This window comes from Pararge aegeria, chromosome 13 (assembly GCF_905163445.1).
Source record: "Pararge aegeria chromosome 13, ilParAegt1.1, whole genome shotgun sequence".
Taxonomy (NCBI): Eukaryota; Metazoa; Arthropoda; class Insecta; order Lepidoptera; family Nymphalidae; genus Pararge; species Pararge aegeria.
The window spans coordinates 5,285,463-5,311,021 of NC_053192.1; the positions used below are offsets into that span (position 1 = coordinate 5,285,463).

Sequence of the window (25,559 nt, forward strand, 5' to 3'; positions counted from 1 at the left end):
TTAAGAAAATTAAATTATTAATTAGTATATCATGGAATTCCGCAAAGCAGCACCTATTTCTAGCCAATGTTTACAAATATAACTATCGATGTTTATATGTAAATAAATAAATAATTATACTAAGACAATACACACATCGCCATCTAGCCCTAAAGTGGGCGTAGCTTGCGTTATGGGTACTAAGATGACTGAATAATTATTTTTTTGGAAAATATACATAAAAACTTGTTATGTGCATATAAACACCCACCCACTGAAAAACATTCATGTTCATCACACAAACATTTACCAGTTGTAGGAATCGAACCCACGGCCTTATACTCAGAAAGCAGGGTCGCTGCCCACTGGGCCAAAAGTCATAAATTCATTTATTTTAATATTTTAAGTAGGTATATTAGCACATATGAAACGTGAAGTATGTCTGTTTGTAGTGACTACCAACGGTTCGGAAGGCAGATTCTACCGAGACGGCTTCTTCTCGGTAGAATCTGACAAGAAACTCAGCAGTTGCTCTTTTCCATCATCATTTTACAATTAAACAATAATTGTTCTATCTTGTGTGAGATGAAAGCGGAGCTTGCTTCCAGGCAACCTTGTCATTAAGCAATTCATCAATAGAATAGTCAGTGCCTGATAAAGCAAGCGCGGGGCCTGCAGCAAAATCTTTAAAAGAGCCTTTGATATGCTATGGGTTCCTAAGTATAAAGTGGTAAAAATACAATTCAATACTAAATACGTATCTTAAATATAAGTATTTGCTATCTATAGGTTACTGTAACTATTTTGTGGGTAATTAATAGTTTAGTAAATTACTATAGGCGATGTCTGTGTGCGTGTGCGTTTGCGTGTCTGTCTATCAGTCAGCCGGTATTAAATATGCGGGACCCCCTTTCGCGCGGGGCCCGTGGCCATTGCTACTTTTGCTACGTGGTTAATCCGGCGCTGAGTAAGAATACCTCGATGTATTAAATGTATTTTTAAACATTATTGGAGTTTACTCCTTAAGAATCGATTTTCATATATATGGCGCGCGGTTTGAGAAAAATGTGAAGAGTTAAAATCTACTGATGAATGACCTCATTACGTTTTCGCTTTTCGTTTAATTAACTTATTTTTCCTATTTAAGTTACCAAGGAAACCGAATATTATCTAGGTATAGAAACAAACACATAAATATATGGGACAGAGTGAGATAGAAAACATTATACATTTTTTTTCCTATTCTTGTTACCATGGAAACTAAATAATAAAAATTACATTTATCCTAACAGTTCTGATACTCTACATCCACCTCAATCTCCCATAGGCTACTTTTAAGAAGTTACACTTCCGCCGTGTGTACGAATAAACTGCAAAGGATTTTAAATTTAACCTTTCGTATGGTATTAATCTTTATTCAGCTAAATAAACTCTTTTTGTGTATGTTTCGACAATCGTACTTAAGGAGTAAACTCCAGTCGTGCTTCGGAGCTGACACACACTTTTTTTAAACTTATGTAATGGTAAATATAAGAATACCTTCGGTATAATGTTATACAAGCATATACACAGCCCCACAAAGGTTTTTTGCACTTTCCTAAGACGATATGCTGACATCACTAATTTATGACCGTTTCTATTAAGGCCATCATATGCGTACACAGTAACAGATTTTATGAGCAGGTTAAAAGTCGAAAAGACAATAAGCGAATCAAAAACCTGAGTAAAGTCAGCCGCCATGAAGGCCTGCTCAGCGCCGATATACCCGATGACCGGTAGTAACAGTAACTGGTACTTGTGACGAAGTTGTCTAAGCGTCACGGAAAGCAGCTGGAGTCCTGATTTACCTTGGGCCATCGGTTGGCGCCCGGCATTGTATCTGAACACAACGAGAAAATACTGGTGGTAAAAAAAAAATAATAATATAAAACACAAAATATCATAGTCATTTATCGAATCGGAATGCTAGGTAATATGTTTTGGGCTAAGTGATTATTTACCTATGTCTTGTCTGTTGTACCATTTTCCGGAAAACTCCTCTACTAATTAAGGTTGAGTTGAACAGCATCATTTGTATTGAGGTTATAAACTTAGACCGTGTATATATATATACACGGTCTAAGTTTACGGTCTAAGACAATTTAGACCGGTCTAAATTGTTACGAGATTATATAATAAGTACATACGTCCATATATACGTACATAACCACTTAGCCAAAAACGCATTATCAGGCATTCCGATTCCATAGATGACTACGATATTTTGGGTTTTATATATATATATTTTTTTTTTCTTATAAGATAGAGTATTCTGGAGCACAGACCTGCAATGCTGCACAAATATGGGTTTGCAGGCAACTGCTCTTATTTTCACGATGATAATAATTGGGGCCTTCGAGGCACGGGTACTTCAATGCATGTAAATGCTTACCTTTTTTTTATTTCACTATAAGTTAGCCATTGATTGAAATCACACCTGGTGGTAAGTGGTGATGTTCGGTTTCTACGCGACATCGAACCGGAGCACTAAATCGCTTAGCGGCACGTCTTTGTCGGTAGGGTGGTAATGAGCCACGCCTGGAGCATCCCACCAGACCAGAACGTAGGAAGTTCAGAAATTATAAATCCCCAAATTGCCCCTGGCGGGAATCGAACTCGGGACTACCTACTTAAGTTCACAGCGCTCATCGTTGCGCCATAGAGGTCGTCAAAACCTCGTAGGTCTGAACGAACGAGGCAGTTCGAAAGGTGATGAGAGGTTTACTCAGCAAAATTAATCATTTTACCTGGTCAAGGAGTCCACACCAATAGCGACAAGGAAGACAGCGAAAGCCATACAAGCCAGGTATACTCCCGCTATTACTTGAATTTTTAGGGGCGAAGGAGGTTCCAAGTTTGTATTCTCCTGAAAACAAAAAGTTAAACCTTTTTAATCTTTGTAAGTTAAAGACACCAACCTCACACTCCGTCATCAGACTCTTGTTCTTTTTTCAAAGGAGTCCAAAAATACTAATTTCAAAATAGCTTATATCCGAAATATAGATAAGTCAAGTTCACCCTTTACTGCAACCTCCAGTATGATACAATCTAAAAACGGTAGCTGGCAAAGCTATTTGCGTGAAACCCTATTTGCGTGTAGCAGTTAAATTAAACCTACATACCAGGTAATCATCATCATACCGGAGGGAACGCGTAATCTTTTAATATCACGTCATTGTCAACACCTGAAGCCTCCAAACAAGACCACAGATGACAGAAATCTCTTACACTATACACTGTTTGTGTTTTCTGTATTGTTTCTTTGTTGTTTTGTTGTACTAAAGTTTGTCTTTCCATCCATAATACCACATCGCTCACCCAAAACTATAAACTAGACCTTACTGCTTCCCCCGAAGAAGTTTCGGCCTTGAGGCCCGTCTTGAGGCCATTGTAACCAGGGCATTCAAAAATAAATACTTACATGAGCATCGCTTCCGCTGCAGAAGTTAACCCCACAAGTGCCTCCGTAGTCCGGTGTCGGAGCGGTGAAATTGCTGACCAAAGCTGCTGCTTTTGGTGTTAAGCTTTCGTTCAGGTAACTCGTTGACTCTCCCAGCGTTGATGAGAGGACTAAATATGGAAAGAAAACATATCTTCGTACCAAAACTTTAATCATCGTCAAAAGTTGTACAGTCGACTTTTTTGTTTTTTTCCATTCCATACAAGTTAGCCCTTGACTGCAATCTCTCCGTGGTATATGATGATGCATTCTAAAATGGTAGCGGAGGTTAAGACTTTTGAGAAAATTCAGAAATTATCAATATACTACGACAACATTACACACATCGCCACCTAGCCCCAAAGTAAGCGTAGCTTGTGTTATGGGTACTAAGATAGCTGCTGAATATTTCTATGAATATAATACACAGAATTACTTATAATATACAGATAAACACCCAGACACTGAAAAACATTCATGTTCATCACACGAACATTTTCCAGTTGTGGGAATCGAACCCACGGCCACGACTCAGAAAGCAGGTTCGCTGCCCACTGCGCCAGTCGGCCGTCATTATAAATGCCCAAATTGCTTCCGCCAGGGCTCCAACCCGGGACTTCCTGCTTAAATTCGTAGCGCTCACCATTGCGCCAGGAAGGTTGTCAGAAACCACTGCTGGAATGAAGGCCTCTCCCATCGGGAGGGTTCGCCCATAATCACCATACTGGGCGAACTGGCTGGCGGCTGGCGATCACCAATCCGTCTGGTTGGGGATCGCAGTAGAAGGTAGTAGTAACACGGAAGATGTTGCTGCCCGTCGTCCATTATATTTCCTTAGTCGCCTCGTACTGTTATAACGGGAATTAACTTTATCTTTTTAAAAAAGGATAATTAATTATACTGAAAATAAAAGAAAGATATTCTAGGTAGAATGTTTATGTACTTGTTACACACACACTTGACTTTTGGCAACCGAATAACAACCCTGTCGCGGTTGTGGTCAATGAAGGACTGACGATGATTCCCGTCGCAGTCTTAGCTTAGATGGAATGTGCTGATGTGTTACTTCGCATCAGCCCTTTCCTATGCAGACAAAAGGTTGTTATACCTTTGTACGACACCGGCGGAAAGAGAAGGGGTGTTGACAACTATTCTGATCAGCCGTCACCAAATATGGTTTACTGCTATCGGAGTCCCTAATGTCAAATTATTCATGCTGGTGAAGTTAGCAGATCATTTGGCAGCAGAAATAAAATAAAAGAGAGTTTCCATCGCATGCAGCTGAGTTATAGAACTTCTGATACTATTTAACGAATAATTTTGGCGTTTTTACCTAGAAAAAATGGGTGTCAAAAATGACCTGCTAACTTCCGATAGCATATCATTTTCGGTTTGAGAAGGATTCCGGCCGGAGTCTACCACGCTGGCCAAGTGCGGATTGGTAGATTTCAAACGCTGTTGAAAACATTATGGAAAACTCCCAGGCACGCAGGTTTCCTTAAGTTTTTCCTTCACTGTTTAAAGCAATTAACATTTGAATGGCTTTAATTAAAAATACACACAACACTCCAAAAAGTCAGCGGTGCGTGCCGGGGCAAGAAATCAGTCTCCAAGAGAGGAAAGCGGAAGCCACGGGGCTATCACCGCTTTCAGCCTCTTTTTCAAAAAAATACTTTATTTGATGCGGCTTAATACATTTCGCAAAGCATCTGACTAGGTGGCGCGTTACGAACACGTCCTTCTTCTTATTTTATTATAATTTTTTTTTTATTTTACTATTCGAGCACTTACTAGTCGAGGAAACAAGATTGCCCCAAATCTGCGCCATCTGGTAGAACATGAAGAAAAGGCCGAAGAATCGTACTACCAACACCTCCACGGCAACTCCTGACAATTTCGCATATGGTTCCGCTACCTGCGGACATCGGACAGTGTAAAGCATTGCTGCTTATCGATCAATGTATTGTACATATACTAGTTAAACTTTCTGAAGGGTAACAAAGCTGGTTTCACCAAGACAAACGATTGTTTTATAATAATAACGGGCTTAAAGGAATAAACAATGTTTTTGATGTAAAACTTTTTTATGCACGCTTGACTTGGGAGTAAACTTATGAGCGTGCTAAAAAAAAATAGGAAATGGAAAGCCCAGGTATTCAGATATTCACTTCAATACCCACAATGTTCAGGATGGCACTTAGATCTTTCATTAATTAACAGTATTGTTGAAGCTAAATACCTAGTTTCTTATATTAAAGTATTCATTTTATAAAAGACATCATTAAAGCCCACCAACCTGCTTTAGAGCAGTGTTGTGGGTCTGTACTCTATAAACCTGACTTCCCAAGGAGTGAAATAAAACAACTGGACTGACTCTAATACTGTATATTAAGCTTCTCTATAATTCATATTACTTGTTACCTTCAAATGACTCTACTACCAGTTCGGAATGCTGTCTTCGGCAGAGAAGACCACTGGCAAGAAACTCTACCGTTGCTCTTTTATTCAATCAATTAAAACAACTTATAAACACAATTACAACATCATCATTACAACGTCATATGTAATAACGCTAGGCCCTTTGATACAAGACATATTTTAAGACAGGTCAAACATAACTACTATTATCACTTATAACATCAGGACTTTTGGAACAAGTTGTTTGTATAGAGCAACCTCTGCTACATAAACTGTCGGTATAAAGTTATGCTAGGGCTCCATATATGATACCTAAATAAACCAAGGGATGAGATATACTTATCTGATGTAACATCAGGTACACCCATAGTACCAACAACTTTTAACGACTCCATCACCAGTACATACGACTTGTTTCGCCACAACAATATTTCGTTAAGTGTATCGTTTCCATTATAAATCATCTCAACCCAATTTGTAACGTTCTATCCACAATACTTTACTTAATCTCCTTCTCTTAATTAATTCATTTTTAAATCCGTCCTCACTTTTCTTTGCCGCCAATCTAACTTGTCAAACCCGCGTCTCCCGCCATAGATCCTATACTTTTATTTGACAGTTTACTAAAGTCCATTATTCTATTTTCAATACATTATCAATGAGTATACAAACTATTATTTGTTGATATATTTAATATAATCATCGGGTTTATCATAGATAAAGTGCTGTAATTCCCTATTTCCTAACACGGCCATTCTGACAAGTACTTCGTTCTCGAAGTACATAGGGTTATTCTTTTTAGGTATATGTATTGTATCATAAGTCTTTAGGTTCAAAGAACATCCTTATAAATACATCATCTTATGTACACCTCTATAAAATTAGTTCATGGTATATAAGCATAAAAAATCATCAAATCAGTTACATTCTGTATACACTTTTATCAATAAACTGTAAACAATATTTTATCAAAAGATAGGCATAATCATAACATTTTATAATTAAAGTGAAAGAGACCAAAAAAAAATTATTTCATTAAAATTCCACACCATTTTACATATTACAACAATATAATACTTCTAATAAAGTAAAATGATTAATTTTCAACAATGTAAATCAAAAATACTCATTTTCATTTATCTTGTACATTTTAACATGTACAATCACAATCCAAATATTTCCATCTCAATATAAATCTCAAACAATTTATCCTTTTGCCTCTAGTCCAACTTTATCAAAATATCCACACAGGTAATTGTATTTCCCATAAATTCTGTCATTAACATTGTTAGTCTCATTTAGTCACAGATGCAATCGGTACAGTCTAATAGTCAATCCAATATATACCAAAACACCAACACCCACTGGTGATATCAACAACATCATCACTCTCAAGTGATATCAATAACGTCATCACCCACTGGTGATATCAACAACATCATCACTCTCAAGTGATATCAATAACATCATCACCCACTGGTGATATCAACAACATCATCACTCTCAAGTGATATCAATAACATCATCACCCACTGGTGATATTCATATTTTTTCCACTGTCCAAGTCAAGTAATATATAAGATAAATATAAATAAATTAATATAAAAACGCTAAGATGGAATTATTTCTATTAGTTTACATCTTTTTTTTTATCATCTCATCATAAAAGCCAAGGTTTATGTTTAATTGTTATTTCTATTATTCAAAGATTATTTCAATCTAAACATCAATTAAACCACCTGTTTAACAGAATATAATCTAATTATTTATAATGCAACTAATATATTTTCCTTTGCAGCAGCAACATTATTTTGTTTATACATAATTGTATTTTATTTATATCATTTTTAAGAACTTCTCTCAACATCATACTGAAAGATCTCTAACCTAACCTAACCCACAACATTTAAGCTGACTCCTAATACTTTTCTTCACACAACCCAACATATAAACTATTTCATTTAGCTATTCAGTAGTAATTTTCCCTATATGTATTGTTCTGATACATAATCATATTCTATTCTATTCTACCAACAAAATTTTTTTTTTTTTTGTTTTGTTTTGTTTTGTTTTATTTTATGTGTATTCTTTTATATGTTCTGAATAATTTACATAATCTCTCCTATCTCGGCTTTCCTGACAAGTACTTCGATCTCGAAGTACATAGAAAAGTTCCTAAATAAATGTTAACAGCTCGGCTAACCTGACTAGTTGCTCAATATAAACTTGAAATCTTGTATGTAATAAATAAGAATTAAAAGAAAAATCTATTACACATTCCGTTCGGCTAACCTGACCAGTTAATTTATTTTAGCCTGGACAGACTAATAAAATAAAACCTAACACAAATTCCATTTGGTTAACCTGACTAGTTAAATAAAACTTGAAATTTCAAATTTATCAAACTTATCACACATTTTGTTTGGCTAACTTGACTAGTTGGTTTATAACAAACTAAACAAATATAAATCAATTCTATTTTTGACTCCAAGTAAAAAAGAGCCACTAGGCCATACCAGTTTCAAATAATAAGTACTATCTTTGCAAAGTAGAAACAACAAAAATAAAAAATAAAAATATCACATAAATTGGTTCCCCGGACCACATATCCTTATATAGATTTTCAACAAGCATGGTGCTTTGTCTCCAGAGTGTTTCTGTTTCAGCACATAGTAGCAAAAAGTTGAGGCATCATCATAAACATCAAACTCTTTACTATGTCCACATTTGACGGGATGGTTCTAAAAAAAGTAAATCTGCATTAGAGAAAGGCATAAATTGGACATGAATAGGATCCAACTTCTGATGCTAAAAAAATATAGAGAAAGGAAGGCCCAGGTATTCACTTATTCACTATAATACCCACAATGTTCAGGATGGCACTTAGATCTTTCATTAATTAACAGTATTGTTGAAGCTAAATACCTAGTTTCTTATATTAAAGTATTCATTTTATAAAAGACATCATTAAAGCCCACCAACCTGCTTTAGAGCAGTGTTGTGGGTCTGTACTCTATAAACCTGACTTCCCAAGGAGTGAAATAAAACAACTGGACTGACTCTAATACTGTATATTAAGCTTCTCTATAATTCATATTACTTGTTACCTTCAAATGACTCTACTACCAGTTCGGAATGCTGTCTTCGGCAGAGAAGACCACTGGCAAGAAACTCTACCGTTGCTCTTTTATTCAATCAATTAAAACAACTTATAAACACAATTACAACATCATCATTACAACGTCATATGTAATAACGCTAGGCCCTTTGATACAAGACATATTTTAAGACAGGTCAAACATAACTACTATTATCACTTATAACATCAGGACTTTTGGAACAAGTTGTTTGTATAGAGCAACCTCTGCTACATAAACTGTCGGTATAAAGTTATGCTAGGGCTCCATATATGATACCTAAATAAACCAAGGGATGAGATATACTTATCTGATGTAACATCAGGTACACCCATAGTACCAACAACTTTTAACGACTCCATCACCAGTACATACGACTTGTTTCGCCACAACAATATTTCGTTAAGTGTATCGTTTCCATTATAAATCATCTCAACCCAATTTGTAACGTTCTATCCACAATACTTTACTTAATCTCCTTCTCTTAATTAATTCATTTTTAAATCCGTCCTCACTTTTCTTTGCCGCCAATCTAACTTGTCAAACCCGCGTCTCCCGCCATAGATCCTATACTTTTATTTGACAGTTTACTAAAGTCCATTATTCTATTTTCAATACATTATCAATGAGTATACAAACTATTATTTGTTGATATATTTAATATAATCATCGGGTTTATCATAGATAAAGTGCTGTAATTCCCTATTTCCTAACAAGCGCGTGACGACAAAAAGAGTGATTGAAAAGAGATAGTTAAGTTAGTGCAGAGCGAGAGATTTTTTTATGTTGTTAGGGCGATCGCTTGTGGCCCGCCCTGCGCCAGATTCTGCAATTTGCATTTTCACAAAGGAAACACTTGGGTTTCTGCTGAGAAATTATCTTAGTACTAGATCTTTAAAATTAAATTTTAAGAGCTTTTGAAAATTTTCCTTAAGTACTTAAATACATTTTATTCATTTAAAATACATATTTAAATAATAATATTGTGCATATATAATGCCACTTTTAGCAAAATTCACGGTGCTTCTTTCTAAAGACCAGTGGCGTGGCCTTGGGTTCCTTACCAGGGTATGCATACTGCAGGAAAATTGAATATAACGGCTAAAATTCTCCTCCTATACGGGTTATCTATCAATTTTAGGGTATGCAGTGCTTTTGTGCATGTATGAAGTGCACGCCACTGCTAAAGACCCTTTAAACCGGTGTTCGGTGATCAAAGCTATAGATTTTATTAAACCTATCCATCACGAAGTCTATAGGGTATTTATATTTAAGAAATAACTTAAATGTTAGGATGTTACATTGATACGTGTTATAATGAATTCATCCTTTATTTTTAGAATCAACATCTATAGACACATATAAATAGCCGGATTTGCTATCAATTTACATAATAAGTACTTACCTACGTGCTGTTCCGTTTGTGTATATAATGATGCTTATATTTTATGACGATATAAACGAATGGATATAACTAAACTGGCTTATGTCGTATTCCAATCATGCATTATCAACGCTTAAGAATTCACGGGCAAGAGTCCTTCACCTAAAAAATCCTTAGCTCTGGAGCACATAGCCTTCGTTTTTATAATACGTGTTTAATAAGATTGGGGCCTCAAAAAATTTTATTACATTTTTTTATTTTTTTATTTATCATAGGTAGGTACATATACAAGTAAAGTAACGTAAAGTAATTATAATAATGATACAAACAAATGCGTACCTCACAACTTATATTGGTGTGTGTGTAATAAATGTATGTAATGGTGCAATTTAAAATCTACTGTCCCTGATTTAGGTAAAAACCGTGTAGGTGTATTACAGGCGACAGTGCTCTCCTTAAATTGTTGTCTCGATGATTGAGTTTATGATTGTGCGTGTGTACTTGTACTCGCGTATATGTTTGCTTATACAAGATAATTATTATATTAAATTAAAGAATAGAAATAGAATAGAAAAACTTTATTGCAACACAACAAAAAAAAAAGGAAAATACAAGGAAAACAGTAATAGTACTTAGTGCTAGGGTGCAAAGACGGCCTTATCACTAAAAGTGATCTTTTAAAGGCAACCTGAGCGTACGAAGCCGATAAAAGAGTGGAAAATGGATGGTGCATAAAGTAAGTTACAAAAAAAAAAACAAAAAAAAAAAGAAATTATATATACATATATAAATTTGTTTTGCAGGTGTGTGTGTGTTTGTATGTATGTATGTATATGTGTGTGTGTTTATATGTTAACATTACATTGTTAACTTTGTGAACAAGGAGTTCCTACAGAAGTAGCAGAGATTTTTGTGACAGAGGCTGTATAAGAAAGTACTATCGCCAAGCTTATTCCTGCCGCTAAGAAGCGATGCTGTGTTCCGATTTGAAAGGCGTGGTTGTCGGTTAAAATACAGGTTCATGAGGTTAAGTGGATATTGCCATCGCTTATTATCAGATCAGCACTTCGCAGGGTGTGAAAAATTCAAATTCAAATTCATTTATTTCAAGTAGGCCTACTTTATAAGCACTTTTGAAACGTCAAGTATGTATGTTTGTGTGACTCTACCACCGGTTCGGAAAGCAGATTCTACCGAGAAGAGCCGCCAAGGAACTCAGTAGTTGCTTCTGTTGCAAGAAACACATCCTAAAAAGTGCATTCCAGTGTCCACCAACCTGAGCTATAGGTATAGTATAGGTAAGTATCGTGTGCCTGTAACAGCCACACCCTTTAATTGAGTATGGGGTATAAGGAGGAGGTCCCGGGTCCGATTCCCAGCAGCGGAAATTTGGGAATTTATAATTTCTGGATTTTCTCTTGTCTGGTCTTTTTGGGGGCTTTGGCCGTGGCTGGTTACCACCCTACCGACAAAGACGTGCTTCCAAGCGATTTAGTGTTCTGGTGCGATGTCGCCTAGAACGCGATTATGACTATCATACTCCCTAAACGGTTGGCCCGCCACCATCGGTTGCATCATCGGTTACCAGGTTAGATTGCAGTCAAGGCCTTATTTGTAGAGGAATAAAAAAAAAATTTAATATATCAAGACACTTACCACAGACAAATAAGTACATTTAGCACACCAAAGTGGCCCGCCCCCGAAGCCGACCATCATTCCAGCTGGCACCAGTGTGTGGAGGTACGGGTAGAACTGCGCACCTATGAACGGCATGTACGCTATGAATGACAATGCGATAGTCCATTTGCAGCCCAGCCATCTGTGGTAAAAAAGAAGACATAAAATCTATACTTAAATATTTTTTTAATAAATGAATAGCGAGCGTAAAATGTTGGAAAAGAGCAACAGGTGAGTTTCTTGCCGGCTTCTTCTCGATAGAATCTGCCTTCCGAACCGGTGGTAGAGTCACTACAAACAGACATACTTGACGTTTCAAAAGTGTATATTTAAGGCCTTCTTGAAATATATGAATTTCGAGCATGCGGGTCACCAGAGGAACCACCAATATGTTGCCGGCCTTTCAGATACTTGTTTATCCCTCCCCCCCCTAAATAGCCAAATATTGAAATAATATGGAAGCGTCGCTAATATTATAAAGCTACAGAATTTCCTTGGTTGATAGCTAATCTCATTAACTACTACTGAACTACTGATTTTTATTGTACAACTCTTTTGTGTTGGATCATCCATACGAGTATATCAAGGAAGTCTATATAATTATAACATTACGCTACAACCAATACGAGCGGATTGTCAATAAAAAATGTAATAAAATCGGGAAATAATATTCCTTCGTGAGCTTCCATTGCGTATGATGCATAAACGGCTAAAATTACGCCAATAGTTGTATGTATTCCCCTTTAAAGATTCTAAAAAAAGTACGTGTCAGCATATGCCTTTTTTTAAGGTTGACATGCAGACTCGCGGGAGAACGCTATTCAAAAAGGCCAGCCTATCAATGCCTTATTTCTAGGCAACTAGGTCCTTTTGGAAATTTTCCTCTGGGAAAATAATACACATTGGCTGGCAGGCTTTTGAACACATCATGGCTTCAACCTTCTTCTGGGGCACTGCTGAGTGCTGTCGTCTTATACACTGATAGAAGGGGTTCCATCAGTTTATAATTTCTGAATTTGGTCTGGTCTGGTCTAGTCGACAGACAGACATATTATATATAGATAATACTATGCGCTGCTACAAAAAAATATACGCAAGGCAAGGTAAACGATAACGGATATTAAAACAAACGCTGTTTGTTAGTACTGCTAACAATGGAGTATTGTACGGTCGGCAGAAATCGGTAATACTCACGATTGATTAATTTACCGTCAGTCCATTTAACATTGACCCACTGTTTCAATAAATGACCACTCGACCTCTTAGACAATCGACACGCACCTTGCAATTTTTTTTTATGAAATGACGTAATCTACTTTTAGTTAATTTGACATAAACCGCGACACGACGCGATTTTTTACCTATGTTTACTTATTCGATCGCGTGACAGTTAACAACAATTTGTAGGGAAATGAAAAAGCGCCACCTAATCACAACAGGGAAAAAATCTCACACTAAACACTCTATCTCTACGCACGTTATGCTCCAAAACCGGATCATCCTACGGATATTTGAGAGATAATGGAGCTTTACAACGCACAATTGCTTGAGTGGTCTGGTGCAATAATGATCGGATGCAAATAAGTGCTAATTTTTTAATCTTTCGCAAATTAACGCTTATAACCCAATTCTATTCATCTTAGCAAAACATTTAACACTGACTAACGGATAAATAAAGAGGATCTTGATGGGCAGAAGTTCAGAAAGCTAAGGAAAGATAATCAATATATAACAAAGAAAATTTTACTTCAATAAATAAAGCACTGTCTATCATCAACATTTCCCACAGTTTTTTGGCTTTGACTTTGACTTGACTTGACTTGACCTACTTTGACTCGACTTGACTGACTTTGACTCAATTAAAGAATAAGTCAATTACAACTAATCAAAAAAAAAAATAACTGTAAAAACCATAAAGTGAACTACGCAGCAAGCCTAGATACAACTGAATACGTAGGTACACTTCGAGGAAAAAACCTTTATGGTACAATCATATAATTCTTATTACCAACCGCTATAAATTCACCGCGACACTATTTTTTTTCTCTAATTATATATCAATCATATTGCAATAAAGTAAATCTACACTAATTGAACGAATTAAACTTACAAGCTCCATGTTTGTGCTAATTCTGTGTTAATGGAGTCTAGAATATTGACCATTTCAATGACGGTTTTTCTACCTATCATAAAACGATACATAAACATGTACATTAATTTTTAATTTCAAATTACTTAAATCTTAATCAAGACAAGTAAAGTAGTCTGTTTGTATTGATTCTACCAACATCGGTTCGCAATGAAAGAAGCCGCTAAAAAACTCATTAGATGCTCGTTTCTAAAAACAGCATTTTCACAATTCTGCATGCTGCATAATATTCTGGATGCTTCTAAGCAGCCTTTTCGTTAAGAAATTAATTAATTTTATAGTACCCAGCCTCAGTGTAAATATTTTTTTAAACACTATTGTTTATATGTATTGATAGATCCAAGATCATATCATCACTTGATCATGTCAACCCATTACCGACCCACTACAAGGGTCTCCTCCCACAATGAGAAGAGTTAAGGCCGTAGTCCACCACGCTGGCCCATTGCGGATAGGTGGACTCCCCACACCTTTGAGAACATTACGGAAAACTCTCAGGTATGCAGGTTTCTTCACGATTTTTTCCTTCACCGTTGAAGCATGTGGCATTTTATTATTAAAACGCACATAACTTAAAAAAAAGAGATAGATAGAAAGTCTTCAATGCACATACAAGAAAAAAACACAAATTAACAAAATAAAAGGTAAATAAATAGATATGCTCATCGCTTGAAGGGATCTCCACCAGAGAACCTTTGGTTTATGAAGCAGGTACAGGTGCAAGATTCAATTTAAAAAGAAATAACTACATGTTTGTTAATGTTTACATACTAATATTACATAATATAAAGATAAATCATATATATGAGTATATATGTATGTATAAATCATTAATTATTAGATAGGAAATCGTCTTTTACGCGCGTTTTATAGAGGTGCGTGCTGGGATTCGAACTCGGCCTCCAGTAGTTAAGCCGAAGTCCTACCCACTGGGCTATCACCGCTTAAAGCAGTAGGTATTATTTTAAAAAGACGTCCTCAAAATAAGGCTTTAAGCGTTGGTAGTAAGCACTCTATACTACGCGTATACTTACTTTATCACCATAGCCGGTAGGAAGACATTGGAGAGAATGAGCGAGAAGTATATAGCGGCCAGAGTGAAGGTACCCGCAGCTTCATCAGTGTTAACCGAGCTTTGCAGGTTCGCCGCCCCGTGGAAGGCTGTGAACTGCACCATGAACGCGAAGCCCAAGATGAAGATGTTTCTGTTTATGCGCCATTTCTCGTTGGAGCCGAATGGTATGGATGTCGGCATTGTGAACTTTCTGGAATACAGTAAGTTGGTCAGTAGTTATAAAAGAAAATAAAGGGGTTTGACCTAATTGTGAGCTTAAAAGTTCATCTATAACTTCGCAAATATAGAACAATCCAGTAATTGTGTAGATCCGAATTACCGTCATGGTTTTTTATAACTAATTATTACACGAGAGCCGATTGGCGTAGTGGGCAGCTACTCTACTTTATTTATTTAAACTCTTTATTTGTACACCATTATACAGTAAGGAAAATAAAGGAAGTATATAGAGAAACACAAAGAGTGGAGTAGAATACAAAAGGCGGCCTTATCGCTTAGAAGCGATCTCTGCAAGGCAACCTTAGGATTAGGATAACACTACTGCTTTCCGAGTCCCAGGCTGTGGGTTCGATTCCCATAACTGGGAAGAATTCGTGTGATGAACATAAATGTTTTTCAGTATCTGGGTGTGTATCTGTATATTATAAAGTATTTATGTACATAATTCATTAAAATATTCATCAGTCATCTCAGTACCCATAACACAAGCTACGCTTATTTGGGGCTTGATTGCGATGTGTGTATTGTCATAGTATATTTATTAATCACCGACGAACCAGATGGCTCGTAGTTAACGTGCTTTAAATGGCTGCCCTGCGTTTAGAAACCCGAGGTGTAGGTGTTAAACCTCATGTGCAAGACCGGAACACAGGAATGAGCACGGCAGAAATAAGCATGGCGGATGTACTTCCCGGAAGAGCTCAGAAAAGGCTCTGCTACTACTACTATGCTGATGCTTCATTTAATAAATTGAAATATGCACCACGCATTTGTATAGTGGTCGCAGGTAGCAAATCTTTATGTATTAAATTCTACTGTACGTGTGTAAGTCACTGAACTCCTCCTAAACGGCTGGACCGATTTTAATGATTGATTGATTAAAATAATTCACAAATCAGCCCGACAGATGGCGCTGCAGTCAGTATCTAAACGGTTAATTTATTTAGGTACGAGTCTGATTTGGAAAATTCTTTGAGTGTTGGATAGCCCATGTATCAGAATAAGGCTATAGAGTATATATCATCATTCTAAGACTAAAAGGAGCATAGCACCAATGAAAAATGATTCAAAATGTGAGGTTTTTTTCCTTTTGAGAGCTTACGCTACGTGCGCTGCGTAAAAGATTAAAGGTTCGATAAAATCACGTATGAAAAAGTTGTTCCCCTTTAAATGTTCTAAACAAAGCCTGGGACAGCATATACCTTTTAAGGTTGACTTTTACGCGGATGAAGTCGCGTAAAACCTCTAGTATAATTAGTATAATGTAGATTGTGTAAACGCTTACAAAGAAATCCTTGACAGTAAATAAAATAGTTAATTTCAACAGGAACAAACCATTTTATTATTAAAATATTATTAATAAAATGGTTTGAATCGAAAGGATTTAAAAGGTAATAAAGATTTACAATAGATATAAATAAATATGTAGGTCATATAGATTTCCTGCGTAACTTGACCTCGTTTATTTCTTATTGTGTCTAAAGAACTAGATCAGATCTACGTATCTATTTAATTATTGTTTTATTTATAAAGCTTGAACTTGTGTCTGTTTATTGAATAAAGTTTTTAAAAGTAGTAGTAGTAATTTATTACTTTCAAAAAGACAGAGCTGTTGATTCGGAACATTTACATTAGGGAGCCCAATAATAAAATACATAATACATAATTTATATAACATAACCAATAAATTATCACCTTTATTTAGTACGGCAGGCCCACTTACAGTACCTAGATAGAACTAGATAAGTTATGGACATTATAAAAGAAATTATATTAATATGGTATACTATAGTGATACTTTAGTTCTATCTATTTATTTGACTTATATATTTGACGGGTGACTGGCGCAGTAGGCAGAAACACTGCTTTCTGAGTCGAAGGCTGTGGGTTGGAATACCACAACTTGAAAATATGAATGCGAGGAACATGAAATTTCTTCAAAAAAATCTTATCTTATATTATAAGTATTTATGTTTCGGTATTATTCAAAAAAATATTCATCGGTCATCTTATTAACCATAACACAAGCTACGCTTACTTTAAGACTATGTGGCGATTTGTGTGTAGTACATTTTTTTTATTATATCTTTTTTTTGCCGAGTAGTTTCAGAGGCTTCAATAAATTAAGCAGAGTAAATTATTTGAACAAATTAAGTGCATTTTAATCTATGGCGTCAAACTACACAAGGGGATCTGTGGGCAAACTTCTCTCATCGCTTAAAGCACTACACACTATTTTAATATTGTTGACGCTCTTATATCAGAATTATAATTTTTATTTTAGGGACGTCAAGGTATGTTATATAAAACACTATAGTTAATTTAAAAATAATATTGCTTTAAGCGTTGTTAGTAACAAAAAAATCTGCCAAACTAGTATTTTTTTTTACATCACGTTTTCTTGACTACGTATTATGCGTATAACCCAGGATATATTCGATTATGAGACGCCAATTGAAATAAATTAATTTTAAATTTCGAATTTTGAAACCGTACAAATCCGAGCCCAACTTTAGTAGAAGATCCATTTTAAAGAAAATAATGATTTAATTGCCATAGTAATAAATTGAAACTTAAAGCCGCAGACAAATGCCCACTACTATACTTCTAACATGATAAATAATCCAGTTAGACCATATATAGAGCTGAAATTAATTTTATTTCCTAACAAGTCTCTAAATAATAAATGTCCAGTTTAAGGTTACATACTGTGACAACTAGCTCTGTAATTTTACGAGACTGATTATGTCTATTTGATTGTTTTCACCTTCAAGCACCATCTATTAACTTTTCCTTCATAAAAACTTTTGATTAGGCTCAGTATTTATATTTCTTGGTCGGCCGATTGGCGTAGTGCAAAATGACACTGCTGTCTGAGTCAAAGGCTGGATTTTCACAACTGGAAAATGTTTGAGTGATGAACAAGCATGTGTTTCAATGTCTAGGTGTTTTATATTATGAGTTTTTATGTATATTAGTTCTCATAACACAAGCTACACTTACTTTGGGCTATGTGCGATATGTGTATAGATATATATTTTTATAATTGAAATTAGTAACATTAACCTTAAAGTGTTTTATTACGATTTTGTTAATGTAAATTTTCTGCAAACTATATATAATATAATATAACATTTTCTGCAAACTTGAAGACAGTCCAGTTTTGGAATATTTTTTACGACCAAGACTGTCGTAAAGCCTGTTTCAAACCCACTTAAAATAAGTGCCAGAAATGGATATAGCGCTGAAATATTTTTTATAGTATATAAACCGCCTCTTTCTGACGGCCTCCTGGCGCAGTGGTGAGGGCTGTCAAAGTAAGTGGAAGGTCCCAAGTTCTCTTTTTTCTGGTCTACTTTAGAGGAAAGCTTCGGCCGTGGCTAGTTACTACCCTACCGAGAAAAACATCAGGAAACACGGAACTTGGAAGGGTGTTCCAAACGCCTAGCTACTCGTATAAAATGAAACATATGATGAGTAACATTAAAATTATCACACTATGCTAATGCTAATGAATAACGAAGCATAAAAAGCGACATGCGCTAAATCATGGGCGCTAATACGGCTGTCAAATTAGCGGAAGCAAAAAAAAAAAAAAAGAATTATTTAATCGTAATTATATCACTCCGTCCTCTAAATCCTAATCTAAATCTATAAATACTCAGATAAGTATATTATAATTCACACATAATAAAGATATGTACCAACGAGACAATGTGTCACGAAAATTGCCTACATTCGTGACAATTTAGATGTCACGACACGACGCTTGAGATACTGGTACTCTAAGGTCAATCTTAAGCTCGCTATACATAGACTTCAATCATTTGTGTAGTTTTTATTTTTGTTATCTTAATCCATTTCTTCATCAAATCTGAATTAATTTCGATGATATTTTATGCTCACAGTTTATTATGTCAGTGATCACGGTAAATAAATAAATAAATCAATCAATACACAGATCGCCATCTAGCCCCAAATAAATTTTTTTATAAATAATATACATAAATACTTATAATATACAGATAAACACTCAGACACAGAAAAACATTCTTGTTAATCACACAAACATTCTCCAGATGTGAGAATCGTTACCACAGCCTTGGACTCAGACAGCAGAGTCACTGCCCACGGCGCCAATCTGCTGTAAAACAAAAGTTTATCCTATTAAATAATTAAATAGGGAACGGAACTCCTCAACGGTTAACAGCTGATCACAATTAGTGCAAAATTTTAATAGCCATTATAATTTCATTAATAGTTTAGAACACATTTGTTTTTAAGTGTCGTCAATAACTGAATTGATAATCACTGCACACTGAATCATCAGTTATGCAACCATCTAACCAAGATATGGCAAAAACCCGGAAAATCAGCTACTAAATTTACAAGATCAGTCGCGACGAGTAAAAAAAACGATGGTAGCCTGCTTAATAATACCTTAGTATTGAGACGAGTCGCAAGCGCAAGTGTAAAACGCAAACGCTATCCCAATTAACATGGGCGTCTTTTCACATTGAATAATAGCGTAACAGTGGAGTGTTACGATATTTGAATACATGTGTTATGAATTTTATATAGCCCCAGTGAAAATGTTACGCCTTTAAATGCATATCCAATAATAAATCTAGTAATACTATTCGTTTGTATCACGAAAGTCGCAAATGTGTTTTAGACCTTACCGGCACACAATAAGAGTCCTTGCCGCCAATTCTTAAATTATGCCTCAAAACACTTTCGAAAAAACTTAGCCTAGCCGCTGGCGAACACTGTGTTACGTGGCCTTACAAGTGGGTGGTCTTTGGGTTAACGTTAATCAATTTGGGATTTATGTTTTCTGAATTAGCATAGGCCTAAACAAGTATTTAGCGGTGAACAGATAAGTAAGAGACAGAAAATGCCTTCTTTCAGACAATCGCACGTTTTATTACGCACTCTACTTTATTATATTTTATTGAACTGGGAAACTCAAGATCTGTAGTCGAACATAGTGGCACCGAACAATGAGCTATTAGGTGAATTCTGGAATAAAAATAACAATCATTATTTGTCGAAAAAAGCTGTTTTTAAAAATCTTTTATTTTATTTCCCTAAACGACGATTATTTAGTAGGTAAAATTATAAATGCGACGGAGTCAATGAAGAGTAAGCACTACATAGGGATCCTATCTCGAGTTTTCATCTACATAAGATCGTCTTGATAATAAACTCCTTTTTGTAAGGATCAATAATTTATACCTCAATATTACCATTAAAAATCACTAATTTACTGTCAACATTATTTTTATTCTAATCAACATAGGTATTTTTTCTCCAAGTTACGCTCATCGTAATAGTACAAAATAACTTTAAAAAGGCACACATAAAAAATCTCCATTTAGTTTATAATGCAAAGCCAATTTTTCAGCACATTATATAATATGTGTCTTTTTTTCCCATTGACATGAAAATAAATTAACATTTTTATTTAAATCTAAATTCAATACAGTCTTTTATCTTGTTTTATAAATAAAACCTAAAATAAACTATGTAAAACTAAATTTAATATAAATAAAACGTCTTCGATAAAAGTAAATATTATTCTATATCATTGGCCATGTATATACGTTACTATATTTATTATAAAATTACTATATTTATTGTTGGTAGAATTCACGCACGAAAACGAACCGAAACGTAATAGTATAGAGGATAGATAAAGCAAACATTTAAGATCGTTTCTTTAGACACGCCTGTTCAAAAGAGTCGTTGTATTGTAACAATTAACACTAATTAGGCACCAACAACCGTTTAACCCTGACCCGATAACAATTTTACGGTTGCAAAATGTTAACAATAACATATTAAAAACCTATTCAATGTTAAAAATTCGTGAACGTTCGCGACACAAGAACAAGAAGAAGAAACACTTTATTGCACGTATAACATACAGGAAAAGAAACATTAAGGAAAAGCGGCCTTATTGCTGTAAGCAATCTCTTACAGGCAACCTTTGTAGAAAGGACTTAGAGCAAGAGAACGGGATATATACATAAATACCAAAATGTATAGATACAAATACATAGATAATTTAAATAAATATACGTAATATATAAATATAAAATATGCATAATATGTATATAAATATACAACATACATAATATATATTTCTTGTGTGCGTGTATGTCACTGAACTCCTCCGAACTGAACAAATGGCGCTGGGGTCCGCTAGTAATATATAAAAGTAGACAAGAATTAATTTCAGTTATATAAATATCCATCATTTCGCACTGGGGTCCACCAATCCGCACTGAGGCAGCGTGGTGGACTACGGCCTTAATCCCTTCTCATTGTTGGTGGAGACCCGTCCCCTGTAGTGGACCGGTAATGGGTTGACGTGATGATGATAATGATGTAAATATCAAACTATAACAACTTAATATAATAGATACTAAAAGGAGACCTTGGGGCCATAGAGTCTACGTGCAAAAAAAACATTCAAGATATTACATCGCATAAAAATTGCCTCATTGGTGATAGAAATGATCGGCCGTTCAGCTCGGAAGAAAGAAGGTACATTAAATAAATTACATGAGCACACTCACCTAATATGAAAATGAGCAAAATAATTTACTGAAATTGAATAACAACTAAGGTACCTGCACTTAAAAAAATAACTAAGTATTCAAAATTAATTTTGCGTGACTTCTGTTATGTTTATTTTTAAGTCAAAGTAACTCCAATCGCACTTCATTGCAGAATTAAAATGTTTGCTATGTTTTACATTCTAAAGTACAAATTAACTTTTAAAGTTTTAGGGTATTGGATAATAAGCAGTGGCGTGCATAGAGGGTATGCACAGGGTATGCAGATGATTTAAAATGAAGAAAATCTCCAGTACGAGTAATGAAAAACTTAAGGATAGGCTTTGTAAGAGTTATAAAAAGCCTACATTTGAATATTTATAACTCGTATTGGAGATTTTCTTCATTTTATATCATCTGCATACCCAGTGCATACCCTCTATGCACGCCACTGATAATAAGTATACTACGATAATATACAGATCGCCATCTAGCCCCAAGGTAAGCGTAGCTTGTGTTATGGGTACAAAGATGACTGGTGAATATTTTATGAATAATATACGTAAATACTTATAATATATAGATAAACACCCAGACACTGGAAAACATTCATGTTCATCACACAAACATTGTCCTTACGGCCATTGAACCTACGGCCTTAGCTCAGAAAGCAGGGTCGCTGCCGACTGCGCCAATTGGCCGTCCAAATAATAATAATTATTAAGAAATAATAATAGTTAATAATTAATAAGAAACAAAACTTGGATGTATCGTGGTATTAATTCTTCATATACTTAAGTAATTTTATTAATGAGCCGATTGCCGTGAATCTTGAGCTGTTACGGCTTACCGATATTCCGGAACCGAAACTTACGAGGGTGAAACCGCAGGGCGCAGCCAGTCTAGTATACATTAAGACCCTCAGCAAAAGCAAATGAATAATTTTATTCTGTTCGCGAACTTGACTCACGAAAAGAAGCTCATTAAAATTATGTCACCCGAAATCGGAAGTGCACGCGCCAAATTAAATCGAGATAAGTAGAAATGGCGTATAAAGAAAGGCTAAACGTCCGCGCTTTTCGAAAAAATAAACGCAAGCAAAAAACACGTTAAGATCAAGGTCAGATTTAATTGCTCGAACGTGGGTGCATGTACCTACCTACAATTCATATTTTCCTTAATATATTTATCGATTGTCAACGGTTGGTTATTATACATTATGTTACGCGGAAACGTTTTTAATTTTGCATAGGTACTTTGATTAGACATAGCTATATTTATAGTCACATCGAGCTTAAAAGTTCAGGAACATTCTATTAAAATCCGACAGTCCAGAAATCATTTGTGGGATTGAGTATACGCTTTTATAACATGATTCCTAAAGTAATTTTGGACCTACCAATGCATAAGTTTAGAGAATGTGTTAAAACACATTTATTACAGCAAGGTTATTATACAATTGATGAATTTCTTAATGACAAGGTTGCTTGGAAGCATCCGTCTCCGCTTTCATCTCTCACAAGACAGAAAACTGAATTTTAAAATGTAAATTGTTGATGTTGGAAAAGAGCAACTGCTGAGTTTCTTGCCGGCTTCTTCTCGGTATCTGTTTTCCGAACCGGTGGTAGAGCCACTACACACAGACAGACTTGACGTTTCAAAAGTGCTTATATTAGGCCTTCTTGAAATAAATGAATTTTGAATTTTTGAACCGTTGGATATTATATACTATACGCCGCAAAAAGCAGGAGAATCTGTGTGGTGTAATTTTTAAGTATTACTGTCACATTCGATTATAGCCCTTAATTAACGTGCTCTCTAAAGCACAGAGGTAAATAATGCAAATTCAACTCGAGTCAAGTACTGAGAATTTATTGATAAGTATAACCGATCCCAACTTTTTTTGGTCATCCTTCCAATCACACCCTAGCTCCTCGTGATGAAAAACCATGCTGAACAACGAGCCAGTCAGAATTAAAATCTATCATCCATACTAAAGTCATAAATGCGAGAATCTTCCTATTTCTTTGATTGTTTGTTCGGCTGAACGGTTGAGCCGATCTTCTGCTAATATGATAAGCAATTCTACACACTATACCTACAGTGTCACATCGCCCCCAACTCCATTCATTTATTTTTTCAGTTCTTAAAAGTCCAAAATTAAATAGCCTATAACCATGGAAGGTATTTAACTTCCTTACACGATTTTTAATAACTTGGTATAATAATGCATAGTATATATACTCTGTCATCCTGAAATTAAAATTATAATGATAATATTATGACCTATCAGACCGAAAATGTTTATTCAAATACGTCCATCTAGTAGTTAAATTCCTACTTGATTTATTATATTACCTGTAAGTAGATTTACATTTTGTCTTCATACAGTATAAGCTAGTTTTAATTGTTTTTTTGAAATGTAAAGCTGTTGGTAAACCAAATAAAGAACAAAAAAAAAAAAAAAAATATCAATCGTATCACAGATCACATCTTCACAATCTACAATTGAAGTGTTTACATAGTTGAATGCTTAATAACTGCCTCTAATTAAGCTCATATGATTATTTCAATTCAATGAACCCAAACCAATACTAGGTTACAAAGTGTTTAACCTGTCTGTTTGTCCAGGCTAATCTGAGAACCGCTAACACGATTTTGAAGGGATTTTTGTAATTAATCTCTCGCTCGGCCAATCATCATCAAAAATAAATAAAAAACAACAACTATAAAAAATAACTATAAATAATTTGAAACAACTAAATGAATAAAAAAACTTTGACCCGGAAAACCTTACAAATCGAAGTTTTAACTTCTTTTCTGATATGCAAAAAAATAATTAATCTAAAAAGATAAGTAGTTTATAATCATTTAGAAATAATCCACTATTCAAAATGCATGTTCGATTTCAAGTAAATAGAGGGCATACTTACAGCCGGAACTTATATACTATAGGTAATAAGGATTGTGCGATCATCACAGATAAGATAAACAAATACTTATTTAAAAACCGCATGACAAACCGGTACTTTTTTTAAACAAAAGAACACCTACCTTAATATTTAAATGCTAAAAGAACCCTTCACAAACAGAACTAAACTATTTTTAATCAAAAAATATACACTATTGCCACCGATTTTTATTTATAACTTTGTATTTTATAATATTTAACCAAAATATTTTTTTTTTAATTTTTAACTGAACAAGTACCGAACTATGAGCTAATAGGACCCTAACTAAATCACTGCAAACCCGTGCCCGAGACCCGTAAGGCTCCGTACATTTCCATTGTACACCTTTCGAAAACCTTATATTAAAAAAAATATTCAATTTCTGTCAACCATTAGTAATATTTAGTACTATTAGAGCTCTTTGAGGCAGAACTCTTCAAAATTCATTTATTTCAAGTAGGTCTAATAATATAAGCACTTTTGAAGTTGTAGTGACTCTACCACCGGTTCGGAAGGCAGATTCTACCGA

General features: G+C 35.0%; 1 protein-coding gene across 1 annotated transcript in view; it reads right to left on the reverse strand.

Moving 5' to 3' along the window:
* LOC120628781 overlaps positions 1–25,559 on the reverse strand; it is a 71,315-nt gene that overhangs the window by 7,457 nt on the left and 38,299 nt on the right. Inside the window, exons 12-18 of the mRNA XM_039897400.1 lie at positions 16,719–16,810; positions 15,257–15,487; positions 12,053–12,215; positions 5,249–5,372; positions 3,440–3,588; positions 2,766–2,884; positions 1,699–1,858 (exon numbers count right to left, since the gene is read on the reverse strand). Of these exons, the coding sequence (XP_039753334.1) occupies positions 1,699–1,858; positions 2,766–2,884; positions 3,440–3,588; positions 5,249–5,372; positions 12,053–12,215; positions 15,257–15,487; positions 16,719–16,810 (1,038 nt within the window). The remainder of the gene's footprint in view (positions 1–1,698; positions 1,859–2,765; positions 2,885–3,439; positions 3,589–5,248; positions 5,373–12,052; positions 12,216–15,256; positions 15,488–16,718; positions 16,811–25,559) is intronic.